General features: G+C 41.6%; 1 protein-coding gene across 3 annotated transcripts in view; it reads right to left on the minus strand.

Moving 5' to 3' along the window:
- lamb2l (laminin, beta 2-like) overlaps positions 1-16,532 on the minus strand; it is an 84,039-nt gene that overhangs the window by 21,541 nt on the left and 45,966 nt on the right. For all 3 annotated transcript variants that reach the window (XM_068328307.1, XM_068328299.1, XM_068328291.1), the window contains 11 exons: positions 13,009-13,144; positions 12,677-12,750; positions 12,236-12,424; positions 11,700-11,763; positions 11,307-11,509; positions 11,107-11,227; positions 10,736-10,924; positions 10,019-10,198; positions 9,824-9,936; positions 9,113-9,192; positions 8,354-8,510 (listed from right to left, as the gene is read on the minus strand). In XM_068328307.1, coding sequence (XP_068184408.1) covers positions 8,354-8,510; positions 9,113-9,192; positions 9,824-9,936; positions 10,019-10,198; positions 10,736-10,924; positions 11,107-11,227; positions 11,307-11,509; positions 11,700-11,763; positions 12,236-12,424; positions 12,677-12,750; positions 13,009-13,144 — 1,506 coding nt within the window. The remainder of the gene's footprint in view (positions 1-8,353; positions 8,511-9,112; positions 9,193-9,823; positions 9,937-10,018; positions 10,199-10,735; positions 10,925-11,106; positions 11,228-11,306; positions 11,510-11,699; positions 11,764-12,235; positions 12,425-12,676; positions 12,751-13,008; positions 13,145-16,532) is intronic.

The following is a 16,532-nucleotide window of genomic DNA, read 5'->3' on the forward strand; positions in this document are numbered from 1 at the left end:
GTCTCCAAGACAAAGGAGATGGTGCTGGATTTCCGGCGGGCACCTCCCTCTCCACAACCAGTGATTATCGAGGACAGTGAGGTGGAGGTGGTAGGAAACTATAAGTACCTGGGACTGCAGCTAGACAGCAGACTGGACTGGTCACTCAACTCGGACTGTGTGTACAAGAAGGGGCAGAGCAGGATGTAGTTCCTGAGGAGGCTGGCCTCCTTTGACATCTGTCCTAAGCTCCGTCTCATATTCTATCAGTCCGTAGTCTCCAGTGTGCTGTCATACGCCATTGTGTGTTGGGGTGGTGGGGCCAGGAAAAGAGATACGGACCGTCTTAACAGACTCATCCGCAGAGCGGGCTCAGTGGTCGGGCTGAGCCTGTACTCTGTGGAGACAGTTCTGGGGAGCAGGACCATGTCTAAATTCAGGGCCATCATGAACAACACCAGCCACCCCCTGCACACCACCTTCTCCCAGCAGAGAGGCACCTTCAGCGACAGACTGCTGTTACACAGCACCTCCACAGAGAGGCTGAGGTCCTCCTTCATGCCCCGTGCCATCAGGGGGTACAATGACTCTCTCAGGAGGAGCGGAGGGGAGGTGGCGAGGTCAGCACACAGTTAAATGGATTTAATTTAATTTAATTATATACTGTTTATATTTTAATTTTAATTTTTTTAGCATATGTACTTTTAATGCTACATGTGTCTGTTAGTGTAGCGTATGTCTTGTGGTATGTTCCGTTTTGTTTTTGTTTTTTTCCTGGTGTTTGGCTGAGCAGTGGATATATGTACAGCTTCTGCAGTACATGAAGTACGGGATAAAGATCTTCAGGGTTTGTGATGCACGTAGTCCATATGCAATTGATGAGATTGTGTACCGAGAGAGACAACCAGGGAAAAATGTCCAGAAGAATCTGGGGGAAAACATTGTCCGTCAGTGGATTGAGACACACAGGTCGAAACATCACCACTGACAATTTCACCAGCTTCCCTCTTGCAGCGCATCACCTGGAGGAGGGTCTGATTATTGTGGGAACTTTGCAACAGACCAAGCTGGACATTCTTCTGGTCATGAAGGCTTTTAGGTCCAGAAAGCTTCACAGCACCGAATTTGTGTTCAATGGCAACATGACCATGATCAGCTATGTAAGAAAGCAGGGGAAGGCTGTTCTGCTGCTTAGCACAATGCACCACAGCAGGACGGTGGATGGATCCAGCCCAAAGAAAAAGCCAGAAGCGATCCTCTTCTACAATCAGACAAAAGGAGGAGTGGATATAATGGACCAGATAGCTGGCAACTACACCTACAAACGCCAGACCCAGAGATGGCCCATGGTGATCCAGTATAACATGATTGATGTTGCCACTCTGAATGCCTATACACTTTACAAGGCTCAGCACCCTGAGGTTTACACAGGCATCACCCATGGAAGACGACAATTCCTCTCGGAGCTCTCAACGGAGCTTGTGACACCTCATAAGAGAAGTCGACTGGAGGGTATTCCAAACCTACCAGCCTACATCACAGCCGCAATGAAAAAGGTTGGAGTGTCAAAGACTGCCGCGACCCATCCGAAGGGAACAGACACACATCGCCAGCGGAAGAGGTGCAGGTTGTGTCCCAGAAAGAAAGATCACAAACCTCTGATTGCTTCGTCAAATACAGTACCCCTGTGTGCAACGGTCATAGCCAGAAGCAAGCAGTTTGTGACAGATGCAGACGTTGAGAGATGTTTTTTAATGCTGCAAATTCTTCCAGTAAATGAAAGAATAAATAATTCAAATGGTTTCCTGTCACAAACTTGTTTCATTGCAAATACCTTGAATATGAATGTATTGCAACTTCTCATTTCGAGGCTGTGGAAGAAAATCAGTCCGTGGGGTCATGTTTGACCTCCCCTGTGGAAGAGTGGATGTATCGGTAACTTGTGCATCCAAGGGTTAATTTGCTTTATATGGTGTGTTTGTTGATGCTTATGAATCTTTTCTCTGTTAGCTGTGAAGGAAATTTTCTGTTCTTTGAGAAAGGCCTGAAGAGCTTCCCAGACAGTAGCAATTAAACCCGCTAGGGTTTAATTGACACTTAGAAAGTTGCTGGTCTGTTCAGATATGAATTCAGCACAATCATCAGCCGCCAGTTTCTTCTTGGTTTGACTATACCAGTAAATGATAGATCCAGTGTCACTGGGGAATGATCAGAGATTACAATACTCTGGTATGCGCAAGAGTGAACCTTTGACATTATGCTACTCTTGATCAAGAAAGACAACCCTTGAATATGAGTGGTGTAGATGTAAAACAAAATCTCTCTCTGTAGGCTGTAAAAAAACCTATAGATCATCTATACTGTATACTCTGACAAGAAGTTGCGAATAAAGGACGCAGACCTTCTCCTTGCACAGGGTCTAGTTGAAAAGTAACAAATGTGTTAAATAGTTTATCTGAGATAATTCTGTACATCTTGGTTGGGGACAAATGACACAGTGGTAAAGCACGCAGTAGAGTGGGTCTTCCTATGATTCAAGATCGGCGATTCGATTCCCGCTTCCGCCCAAAATAACACTGACAGTGGGAGGCGTCAGCTCACCTCCGGAGCACTGCCAAGGCACCCTTGAGCAAGTCCCCGTCTCCCTTACAAGTTGCTTATTTGGGCGCACCACGAAGGAGCTGCCCACCACTCTACCTCCTCTGCATGCATACAGCCCCCTTGTGTGTGCTTGTGTGTTCAGGGCCTGTACACACATATATATGCATGATTTAACAACTAACTGGAGTGTGCCACTAATTTCCCTGCGGGGATCATAATCAGTATATATATATATTTTTTAAATTATCAATTCGAAAAGCCACACTGCCTTCGCCTGAAAAGTAGAGAGAAAAAAAGCTGCCCCACCCCACTTTTGTGGATGCAAGAATGGTCACGCTGTTGTCCACATGAACGCACTGCAGGAAAGTAACAACAGGCTTTAAGATGGGAGAGGACTGTTTCTCTTTACTGGATGGTTTAGATAGATAGATAGATAGATAGATAGATAGATAGATAGATAGATAGATAGATAGATAGATAGATAGATAGATAGATAGATAGATAGATAGATAGATAGATAGATAGATAGATAGATACTTTAAGCTCTTCACATTCCAACATACAAATCTAATGCAACTCATATGAATTCTTATCAAAGATACAAGAGCAGGCGTGAGTGTACTGAAGCCACCAACTAAACGATGACGGGAAACCATCTATCTGATCAAAAACGTGACTACATATCACAAGGAACATATAAAACCAAGTCAGATTTAGATTCCTAAAATTAAAATTAACGAAATAATTAACATCCTCCAAAAAAATAGCACTACCCAAAAAATTGCCAGCTATCTCTCTGTAAACCCCTCTCTGACCAACAAAACTCCCTAAACCCTCATATAGCAACAAGAAATCAAAAACATTCTTTTGTCCACCAGAACGCATTCCAATTGCCTTGGTTCAAGCCTTGATTCCTCATAGAAATTAGACCTTTCAAATGTTACGTAAGTTGCTGCCGTTGACAGTGTGGGAAAACTAATAATGGAGAATGAATACTGTACTCACTCAAAGCAAAAAAAATAAATAAGTAATTTAAAAATAAGTTGTAAGAATAAAGAAGGTTGGAAAAGTTCTTCCAAGAGTAAGAATGCACTAATACGAACAGGTGACATGCCAGTGTTTTTGTACCAAAAACAAAAATATTTCTCTGCATAAGGGTGAGATACTTCCCTCCCTTCCCTCCTAATGTGCTTGATGGATTTGACTACTCTTTATTACAAACTATACAAGGGCTAGTAGTCTACCGTAAGTATACAATGTTGGCTAAAACTAAATTAGGAGGGCTTTTTTTGTAGAGTACAAGAGAAAAGATTTAAGTCCTCTTTTGTAGAGGGTAGACACGACATCGATATTCCGCTTGTTGGGCCAGTATGACCGCTAGGCCCCTTGCTTGTGAGTCACTCAGATGAGTCACTCTTTGGCCTGGTACTTGTGAAGCCATATTATTACTGGACATAGTCGTTCCCCCTCCTTGGGTTTGTGTGTCGGACTGTGATGGCCATGTCAACCTCTGGAGGGGTTTGCAGTACCAGCTGCCCAAAGACTTTGCTGAGAAAGCTTGAGAATTGTGATGACCGAGTTCCCTCTACCACTCTGTCGAGTCAACCACACGTATGTTCTGTCTCTTGCTGCGTTCCTCCAAGCCACATAGCTTAGCGCGGATATGGTCATTGCTAACCTGCAGAGTTGAACACCGAGCTTCAAGATCTGTAACCCTCCAATCTACATCCTCTGCCGCTGTTTCTAATAATGCTATGTGTTCTTCTTGGGTTTCCAAAGTAGACTGTTATTCAATTTTGACTCAGCCAAATGCTTAGTAACATGTTCATTTAGTAGATCTGCTATGTTAGCCATGGTCAGGCTACTCTCTCCAGTTCCCATTTTTGAGCTCTTCCCAGTATTTGACGTCATACTGCTAATTGTTTTGTATTCAAACTGAAAACTCTTAAATCATTCATTTTCTATAAATGCTTCTTCTGCTGTTACAGGTTGTGGGATTCTGGAGCCTATCCCAGCCAACTGCGGCATGAGTCAGGGTAGACTACGGGCGCAAAGCCAGCGCACTGCAAAGTCACAAGTAGACATCACCACCTTCTCCCAGCAGAGAAGCACCTTCAGCGGCAGACTGCTGTCACACAGCGCCTCCACAGAGAGGCTGAGGTCCTCCTTCGTGCCCCGTGCCATCAGGGGGTACAATGACTCTCTCAGGAGGAGCGGGGGGGGGGGGGGTGGCGAGGTCAGCACGGGGTTGAAAATGGATTTAATTTAATTTAATTTAAATTTTATTTTATACTGTTTATATATATATATATAATTTATTTATTTTTTATACGGTTTTATATTTTAATTCAATTTTATACTGTTTATATTTTAATACTGTAATATTTTTAAATTTTATACTGTTTATATTTTAGTTATAGTTTAGTATATAAGTCCTGTTAGTGCTGCATGTGTCTGTCTGTTAGTGTAATGTATGTCTTGTGGTATGTCCTGTGATGTCAGTGTTTCTTTTTCTCCTGGTGTTTATCCAGTTTAATCTGTTATGTAATGCCTGAGCAGTGGATATATGCAATTTCCTCCGGGATTATTAAAGTATCTGTCTATCTATCTATCTATCTATCTATCTATCTATCTATCTATCTATCTATCTATCTATCTATCTATCTATCTATCTACAAACATGCACGCTCACACTTACAGTCAATTTGGGACCGGCCAGTTTGCCCAAAGTGCATGTTTTTGGAGGTGGGACAAAGCTGGGAAACTCGGCGAGAACCCAAGCAGACACAGGGAGAACATACACGGGGAACATACACGGGGAGAATCACCTTGGTGTGCCACGACAGTCCTACTCACTGCGCCACCGTGCTATAACTGAAAAATTATGAAATGGAATACAAAACTTTGCAAGTATTTATTAGAATAAAATAATTGAAATATTTAATTGGATGTTGCGGTCTTTGCTTCTACTCCATTCCACATGGAAGTGGAAGTGATGTGTCCCAATGAGATTTATGAAGATAACTGCAAATTTTCAGTTATCAATGATATGGAGCTGCATGTTAGGTAAAAGTACTGGGGAGATGGCTGTCATTATACTTGTATGTTCTCTCCATGTCTGCATGGGTTTGTCACGTTATGGTATGGGCGCTCTGTTGCTCTGCTGATTAGCCTGAGGCTTTTTAAGCCTGGTTCTCTTTTTGTTCCTTGCCAGATTGTTTTGTACTCATGCTCTTGTGTCTAATTTTAGAATTCTTGAGTCTTCCTGTGTTTCCTAAATTTTTTGCGTTGCCTGATTAAAATATGGAGGAAAACTTCTCTACTGGTGTCCTGCGCTTGGGTCCAAACCCAGTCCGTGACAGTGTTCTCTTCAGGTTGAAAAGCAGTTGAAAATGAATGAAGCCAGAAAGTTGTTATTTGAAATGACTTTAGTTTTGTGTCATGTCTTTGTTGATTACTTGTCTACAGAATCAAACAATTTTGTTTTTCAGTGGTTGTATTTTCTTCATTTTAGTAATTATAATTATATAATTATAACACTTTAAGTGAACAGTCTAACATGTCAAGCACCAGTGACGTGTGGTAAGGTTCATGGCTGGTGAGGCACTGAATTCATCATAATTAGATTTACAAAAATATGAACCTACAGTTTAGCTTATTCACCATTTAATTAGCAACAGGTCATTTTTAAAGTCTCAGAGCAGAATTATTTACACATACAAACTGCAACACACAATTAGAACATTTGATTAATAAAAATGTTATGTTCTTTCCTATACGTTTGCTTATATGTTATGCTTACTCATAAATGAAATCTATGTGCCACTCCTTCTGAACAAAAGCATTAAAAAAATTTAAGTTGAGATATGTAATTCTCCATTTTTATAGTAAGGCAAGGCGAGCAGAAAATAAATGAATGGCTGTAGTTTGCTGTCACTTCTACGTCCGAAGAAGAGTAATCCTCGGCTGAATCCCTGGGATCACCAGCACCTCCTACCATGACGGCGGAGAACTTTGTGACTCACTTCAAAATTATTGGTACCCCTCTGTTAATAATAGAAAAATCCACAATGGTTATTGAAAGCACTTGAAACTTACAAAAATAACAATTAACATTTTTTTAAATTAAACAATCAAAATCAGTCATTAGTTTTAAATTCAACGTAATTTTCAAAAAAACCTACTGATAAGAATGATGGTACCTCTGTAAAAGATTGAAAGAAAATTGACCAGAGAGACATGAATAATTCAGGTGTTTCCTGTAATTGGCATCACAGGTGTGTTGAATCTCATAAGTAGTCAGTCGGCCTATTTAAAGGATGAAATAAAGTCACTGTGCTGTTTGGTGACATGGTGTGTACTGCACTGAACATGGGCAGCAGAAAACAAAGGAGAGAGTTGTCTCAGGAGCTTAGAAAGAAAATTATAGACCAGCCTATAGACATGCCTTTATCAATCTCTAAGCAGCTTGATGTCCCTGTGACAACAGTGGCACATATTATTCAAAGGTTAAAGATCCATGGGCCAACCTTCCTGGACGTGGCTGCAAGAAGAAAATTGACGATAAATTGAAGAGACAGATAGTTCAAACAGTATCCAAAGAGTCAAGAACAACCTCCAAAGAAAATAAAAGTTAACTCCAAGGCCAAGGTACATCGGTGTCAGATCACACTATTTGTCATTGTTTGAGCCAAAGTGGACTCCATGGGACACGGCCAAGGAGGACACCACTGTTGAAAGCAAATCATAAAAAAGCGAGACTGGAATTTGCGAAAGTGCATGTTGACAAGCCACAAAGCTTCTGGGATAATGTTCTGGGATAATGTTCTTTGGACAGACGAGACAAAACTGGAGCTTTCTGGTAAGGCACATCAACTGTATGTTCACAGGTGAAAAAATCAAACATATGAAAAAAAGAATACTGTCCCTACTGTGAAACATGGAGGAGGTTCAGTTATGTTCTGGGGCTACTTTGTTGCATCTGGCACAGGGTGTCTTGAATCTGTGCAAGGTACAATGAAATCTCAAGACTGTCAACACTATCAAGGCATTCTGGAGAGAAATGCGCTGCTTAGTGTCAGAAAGCTTGGTCTCAGTCGCAAATCATGGGTCTTCCAACAGGATAATGACCCCAAACACACAGCCAAAAACACCCAAGAATGGCTTAGAGAAAAGCATTGGACTTTTCTGAAGTGGCTTTCTATGAGCCCTGATCTAAATCCTATTGAACATCTGTGGAAAGAGCTGAAACCTGACATCTGGGGAAGACACCCTTCAAACCTGAGATAACTGGAGGAGAATGCTCATGAGGACTGGGCTAAAACACTTGTTGAGAGGTGCAGAGGTCACACTGACAGCTACAGAAATTGTTTAATTGCAGTGATTGCCTCAAAAGGTTGTGCAACCAAATATTAAGTTATGGGTACCATCATTTTTGTCCAGGCCTATTCATTAGTTTTCTTTTTTAAATAATTCTGTTGAACGAAAATACCAAAGTAATGTCTGATTTTGATTGTTTAATTTTCAATACTTTTTTATTTATTGTTATTTTGGTAAGTTTCAAGTGATTTTGGTGACCATTGTGGGTTTTTCTTTCATTAATAGAGGGGTACCAACAATTTTGTCCACGTGTGTATTGATGAGGAAAAGGCATTAGAGCTGGTGTTGCCACAAGAGTAGTCAGCGTTTGACTGGAAGCAGCAGGTTTGTAGACCTGAGTGCTTCTGTGACAAGTTAACCCTAAGTTGACAAATTGTGTTTGTGAGCTGCTCACCGGCAGAACAGGATGTCCAGGAGCATGTCCGATTGCATCTTCAGCCTCATATTTGTAGAAGTCCAGCGGGGCACAGAAGTAACCAGGTTGAACATCCGAACACTGTCGGCCAATTAGATGCTTCCTGCAGTCACACTGGCCATTCTCCATCATGCACCTTAATTTACAGGCAAACTTAAAATTACACTTAAAAGTGATCTCGACCTTTTCCCATTTGTCTCCAGTGGTTTTCATTTCGTTTAACATCATGGTTCACTTTATTGGACAAGACATAATAGAAAGATAGATATACAGTAATCCCTTGTTACTCGAGGTTAATGCGTCCCAGGATCAACCACAAAAAAAACGAAATCCGCAATATCTTGACAATTTATATAATTATCTACAGTTATTTAAACGTTTATTCACCCTCCCCATTCTGATATTAAACCACCTTATATCTGTATTACCTTTTCCCACACTCTTATAGACTGTTTATAGCACTTTTATAATAAAGAAAAGTCGCAGGAGGAACCGTGAGACTGAATGCAGCGCACACACGGATGCTGTCAGCCAATAGCATCTGCGTACAGTATCATGTGACTACCTACTAAAAATCCTCGATATAGTGAAGCCGTGTATCTTGAAGCGCAAATAAGCAAGGGATTACTGCAGTTCAATGATCCAAAACTTGAAAATTCACAAAGTAGTCCCTGAATAAACTATTATTAGAAAGATCATTTTTGTTTGGAGACACATGTGTAAAATATATACAGGTACCTGTTGTTGAAGGCTCCACCAAAATCACACTCACATGGTCTGCAGCCAGCCAGGTCGTTACTGAGCCCCCAGTATTCGTGCTGCAGGGATGGAAATAAACCCAGCATTATTGCAACATGTCCACTCTCTATTCTTGTTACTACATAAAACAAACACATTACCACAAGCAGTTCCAAAGACAAAGGTATTCCATATGTGTGTTTGATGTTTGAGTAATAGCAACATTGTTTAAAAATCTGGTCTGGTCTGCTTGTGTCTGGTTTACTTCGTCAGACAGGCTATACTATCTGTATGCGGATCCTTCTCATATTGTTACAAGATACTGGGAAGAACTATCTCAATTTATCAGTGCATAAACAGTACTTTCAATGGATGTACTTTGATGGTCTGAGTTATCAACGGATATTAAGTTATAGCAATCGGAAATACAAATGTATGTCATTTATTCATCAAAGGACCAGGACTGCTAATACAAAGTTAAGTAGGGCCTCATTCATGATTACCATAATCATGGACAAAAGCGTCATATGTGCACATTACTATTGTCTCAGGAACTAACGTAGAATACAAATGATTCTTAATGTATTATTCAATTGATCAAAAGAAACACATCTTCTTTCAAACCATGGAGCGTGGATTCATAGTTAGAGTTGGCTAATGCTGTATCATGTGTGGTCCATCTCTGTCTGAAAAGCAGGAGCTGTTACTTACCAGACACTGGTTGCAGTAGCGACCGGTGACATAACGCTTGCAGGAGCAGTCCCCACTAATCTGGTCACAAGGAGCGTCTGTCATGATGATGCCACGGGGGTCACAGTTACAGGCTAATGAAGACACACACACACATGCACGCATTAGACGCCCGTTTGTCTCCGTTTTCAGCAGTCGACAATCACACATACGTACGCTGACATCCTCGCGGGTCGTTCTGGCTCAGACCGAAATAACCTTCCTTGCAGGTATCACAGCGCACCCCTCTAACATTGGTTTTGCAGCGACATTGTCCTGAAATCATGCCCATGTCCAGGTCAGTGTGTTGGTCACACACTCCTCCGTCCAATGACCCCACAGGGTCGCAGTCGCAAGCTGAAGGACAGAAAGGGAAACAAATGAGAATAAAAAACTACCATAAATGGGAAACTTCAAACAGATAAAGACGAAAAGGCTATTATCACAGTGATCAATTACGCAAGATAAGAACATCCTGAAAGAATGTGACCTTTGGCATTTTTAAAAAAAATTTATATATACCCCATTAATCCCCGAAGGGAAAATAGTGGCACACTCTAGTTAGTCAAACACACACAGGGGGCCTGTACACATGCAGAGGGAAGTAGAGTGGCGAGCAGCTCCTGCTTGGTGCGCCCCAAATAAGCAACTTGTAAGGGGGACAGCGCCTTCCTCAAGGGCGCCTCGGCAGCGCTCCGGAGGTGAGCTGAAACCTCCCACTGTCAGCTCACCTCTGGGTGTTTTTTTGGGCGGGAGCGGGAATTGAACCGCCAATCTCAGAACATTAAATGACCTGCTCTACCGCGCCCTCTACCACTGAGCCGCTGCCACCCCTACAAAGGTTTATACAGAGTACTACAGTAAACATCATAGCTTAAAAAGATTTCGACTAACCAGCACAAACCCGGGGGTCCCTAATATCCCGGTTAGGGTCCTTGTAGTAGAACGGTTTGCATATCTCACAGTTGCGTCCTACAGTGTTGTGCACACAGTCGTCACACACGCCTCCACTGATATTGCCCGTTGCCAAAAACACTGCCATGTCAAAGTGACACTGGTTTGAATGGCCATTGCAGTTACACTCTAGAAAAAAACATGCAAGCAAACAAGGTATAATTGTAGACATGCAAATACTACCAACCAACATAACTTCAATACTAAGAACAAATAGTAATAGTCAAGGCAGTGTGTGTGTGTGTGTGTGTGTGTGTGTGTGTGTGTGTGTGTGTGTGTGTGTGTGTGTGTGTGTGTGTGTGTGTTCCCACCTCTGCAGGTGTGTGGATTCTCTGACTCCGCTGGACTCCATGGCAGGTCATTGTGGAACTCTTTGCAGCGCTCACAGTTAAGGCCTTCTGTATTATGTTTGCACATACAACGGCCATGGATCTAGCCAAATACAATGCAGCAAAACATTTAAAATAACAATGGCACAACCCTGTGTAGAGAATGACCGGTGAGAGCTCACCATGCCATTCTCCCGGGAATCTACACCTGGGACTGGGGCGCACTCAGAGGCGTGTCCGTAGCAGAAGCAGCTACCTCTGACCACCAGCTCATAGATGGCATAGTAATATTTCTGCAGAACGTCAAAGCGTCTGTCCAGCAGGTCATCTCCCAGAGTGTTGAGCTTGGTAAAGTTGATACGCAGGTTGGTGATACGCAAAAGTTCTGCAGAGAACAAATTCAGTTTATTCCTCATTTATTGTCAGAACACAAATTGAACTTCGTTACTAGAATAAAGGTTCAGACATCACACCTGTGATGAAGAGCTTAATTTTGGTAAGAAAATGAAGGAGGAATTTTGACAGAAGCACACTGTGCTGAGCTGCTGTGATCTACATTCAAGGTCCTTACTGACCTTGAATATCCAGGCTGTAGGGATCTTTCACATGAATGGCAGGATCCAACACTTTATAAATCACCTTGAACACAAGAACACCATTTTTCAATAAGGATAGAAATCCTGGTTGGTGTTGATCGAGCTCATGTCCAGCTAAACAACAGAGGCTAACAAATTTAAAACAGCAGATAAGAGCTGGAATTCTATGCTATATTATAAAAAACCGGTTTATAAAAGGATGAGTATAACAATTATTATGAGCAGATCAAAGTCATATTTCTATCAATAGGCCATTTTCTTTTCTAAAAAACCCCCATAAACAATTAGCTTAGGAAGTTAAATATTTTTTTTCCATTACAACAAAACCATCAATGATTGTACTAAAGAAGTATTTTTGGTTCTTAAACTCCTGATATGTCATGTTCCTGTAAGCTGAGGAAATTGAAACTACATATTTAGAGCTATTTCTAAGGTTCCTTCAACCGGAACTGATGGATCCAGATGACAATTTTTTTCACTCTTCTTTCTCTACCTTTACTACTCCAGCAGCTCACCTCTCCATTAGTGGAGGGCTCAATGTCGGAGTAGCGCTCCTCACAGATGATATCATTGATGTGGTGCAGGCCATTGGCAGGGATGCTGGGAAAAGTTCTGGTACAGTTTGAGGCAAAGTAGCGGTAGGGCTGCCACGTTCGGCCAAAATTAGCTGAACGCTCAATGATCATTGCTGCAGGTCGGAAAGTCTGAGAAAATAAAGAGACAGAATGACACTTCCACATCTAGTGTTCTGATGCTGTGTGATTTCCTTCATGACACCTCATAGATCCCTTAATCCTTTCCGTCCTGCATTGTGAAACACTCCATGGTTGAGGTAAAAAATGTCACTGGCACTTATTAACAGAAGACAGTTGTCTCACTAATTCATCTGGATCATTTGTATTATGTTTTCTTCATTAAGAATACAATAGTGTCCATACATACAAGTGTGTTCAGACCTTAAACTTCATGATGAGATGTGTGAAGTGGAATTCAGCCTCCAGGTTCATTCGGATGCTGACATTCTCTTGTCCTGTGAATGAAACAATTGTCAATCAGTGCCAATACATTATAAAAACAGTTCTCATCTCTTTAGGTCTGAAGGAAACCTCAAACAGTCTGTGTAGCATTTTGTTCTCTATTTAAAATGTTCTGAGAGATCATGACTGATTCACACATGATTATATCTCTTATCTTATTTCTCTATTTCTCTTTCATCACAGCATTGGAGTTTACAGTCACAGTTTGCACATAGAATCTGTTGCTTGTACAAGAATTAATGCAAACACACCATTGACAGACTGCCACCAGGTGTTGTCTCCATTGTCGTTCATGAGATGAATGATGTTTTCAATGCGGTGGCTGTTCCGGTGGCGAAACGGGTCGTAGCGATGTTGCGAGTTACACTCAAAACACTTGTCTGACTCCTGTCCAGGGAGAACACAAAAATATAAACTTAGATATGATGAATAATTAATCCAAACATTTTGTGCTGGATTACAAACATTTGATAAGGAGACCTATGAATGGTGTAATAAATAATAAATTATTCTTTGGAAGAATGGCTGATTTAATGAGCTATTTCTAAACTTAATTTGATCTTCTAGTATGCAGGCAAGTCAAGTAAGCACAATAGAGATGGTTCAACAAATCAAGCCTCCATCTATCATGCTGAAGAAATGTGGGACATGAGTACTGGTGTGCCAGAAGCTCTTTGAATGAGAACAAAGCCAGACAGGATGGAGCCTCCACTGGGTTGGAATGGTTGGCAGTAGAGAAAAACAAGAAGGGTGGATTGATGAAGATAGAGGCCTCTATGGCTAAATAATTTAAGCCATAGAGGCTGCATTGACAGAGAACAACTTCAACCTAAATTCTAATGGTAAGATAAGATAAAATAACATAGGAAAGTACTTTATTGAACCCTGTGGGTAAATTACGTTCACACAGTGAGGTGTACTGAGCCACTTCACCTCAATGGGGTGCCGTCACTTCACCGCTCTTCCAACAGGAAGTGTAATGAAGACTGGCAAAAAAAGCCCTTCATTGCTACAAATATTTTGCATAGACACAACACCAATCACATTACGGGCAAGGCAGAGAGCAGACACAATGCAAGTTATGTCTAAACTCCAATGTTTATGTATGTATGTACTGTTGGAAGTTCTTGATCCAGATGACACTACCAAAGAGTCCACAATGGGTGTCAGGGAAGGGATAGTACTCCAGTTTGGCCTTGTACTGTGTCATCAAGAGGAATTTGTTGTTATCAGCTGCAGACTGATAACATTGGCGTGCCACAATAGGGGAAAAAGATAGCTTTGGATTCGGGGGACATAAACCAAGTCATTCCTCTCTACAGGCCTGATCTTGGGATTAAGTTCATTAATCTTTCGCCCACTCCCTGGCCCATTTCATTAAACCAAAGTATCTGAAAATAAATCTCGTCCTGTCGTCTCAGGAGTTGATTCAAGATATAACCTTCTACAACCCGTACTAACTGTGTCTCAGATATTTTATTTATCTATTTATTTTATATACGTGTCCGATCCCCGAAGGGGAATGAAGAGAACACTCTAGTATTAATTCTTGATCAAATGTATGCATACATATTAGAGTGCACAGGCCCCTGTGGTGCAAGCATACAGTACACAGAGGGGGCGTATAGGAACGCAATGAAAGTTAGAGTGGCGAGCAGCTCCTTCCTAGTGTGCCCCAAATGAGCAACTTGTAAAGGGAGACGGCGCCTTGCTCAAGGGTGCCTCGGCAGTGCTCCGGAGATGAGCTGACGCCTCCCACTGTCAGCTCAGGTGGCCGGGCGGGAGTGGGAATTGAGCCACTGATCTTGGGAACACTGGAGGACCCACTCTACTGCTCAGCCACTGCTGCCCAGGCAGTATCTGAGATTTTGAGAAATTCCATTTTGAGGCAGATTCCTAATCTTTCTTCAACATTGTGAGACACAATTTAAAAGGGGGTTGTCAGAGCAATTACTTGTGACTGGGAATATCTAATAGTTTTAATATTTAAATCGATAACCAGAAAGTTGGATAAATCTACTGGGAAACAAGACTGATGGAAATCAATTAAATTTTTAATATATTTCCAGCTGATGCAAAACACTGATTCATCTGTTTTGCACCTCCTTGGAGTTACTGTTTAGCTTCGCTAACAATATGTTATAAAAGATCTGATTGCACAAGACAAATGATAACAGAAAATAAATATTAAGATGTTTCATGCCACCTAGAAGCAGGAGATTCAAGGGCACGGGAAAATCCATGTTTATAAGGAGCAAGGACAAGAACAAGAGCTTGAACTCATAAGCGGTTTCAGAAAGAATAGTGCAGGTGAGACAAGTGTATTGGAAAGAACTCAAACAAGTCAAAAAAATTTGCGTCCACACAACATCGTTGTCAAAAAATTATCCGTCCACACGTAATCGCAACAAGTGCATTGTGAACACGTTTATAAGCATAACAACTCCGTAACACCTTAATTAAATTAGTAGCGCACTCTTTTTAGTCAATCACATGCACATACAGGTAGTTTGTACAGGCCCTGTAACACACATACAAGGGGCCTATAAGCATGTAATGGGGGGGGGGGGGATAGAGCAGCAGGCAGGGCCGTCGTGGTGCGCCCTAATGAGCAACGTGTAAAGGGTTACGGCACCTCGTTCAAGGGGACCTCAGCAGTGCTCTGAAGGTGTGCTGACACCTCCCACCGTCAGGTCACACTCCGAGACGGCTGGGCGGGACCGGGAATCGAACAGCCAGTCTTATGATCGCTGGATGACCCGCTCTACCGACTGAGCCACTGCTGCCCCATTAGTCAAGCCTGTTCTGCTCAGCAACAAGGCTATCTGCTTTGACAAAAGACTGATGTAAGCCTGATGTTCATTGGGAACATGTCTCTGTCGCATTGTGCTTTAATGGACAAAAGTTCACCCAACCTCAATCATTAAGTTGTCTTTATACCTAAGCTACAGCTCTTCACCGGATATTTCTCTGGTGTTAACACCAGAGAAATATTGTGTCTCAGTTTTCGTCATGACGTTCATGTTATTGTATTCCTTGCCTTTTTCATTACTTGCTGTCCTTACTTACCTCATTGTTTACTTTTCTTTCTACTGAATAATTTCCCTTTGGGATTATCGAAGTATTCATTCATTAATTCATACTAACAGAAGAATTTCATGTAAAGTTTCAATTTTAGTATAACTTAACCTTAACATTCATGGGTTGAGGGGCTAAACAAATCCTATTTAAATTGTTGTCAAGACAAGTGTCTTGGCAGATGCTCCCTCATCCTTCTCCTGGGCCATGCAGCCATATCTCACAAGAAACCAATCAACAGCCAAGGATGTTAAATTCAAATGATTGATGAATGCTGGATGTTTGAAAGCAAAATGATAGTCTTTGGTGTGGGCCTCTAACAGATCAACAATGTAGAGGAGGTCCTCTCATCAATCAGATTGTCACCTATGTTCACTTGGAAGTTGACACTTGAATACTACTGTCCTGAGGCAACAGAAGCACAGGCACATACATGTAGATGCATGAAGCTGCCTGTGTCTGGAGAGAGAATACCACGTGATGTTGAGCATTCCAGGATTTGCGTTGAGTAGGTGCAGATAAAAGAATCACACAGGTGTATAAAATGACTCCAGCACACAGTGTACTTTCTTCCCCATTTGCTTATAACCTTGAAACCAATGTGAGTTTGCATGCTAGATATTACTAGTTATTAGCAGAGCTATTGATGAACATTCAACCTTTGTGTACGGATGGACACTTGATCACAATTTGATGG

Source organism: Antennarius striatus, chromosome 2 (assembly GCF_040054535.1).
Source record: "Antennarius striatus isolate MH-2024 chromosome 2, ASM4005453v1, whole genome shotgun sequence".
NCBI classification, from domain to species: domain Eukaryota; kingdom Metazoa; phylum Chordata; class Actinopteri; order Lophiiformes; family Antennariidae; genus Antennarius; species Antennarius striatus.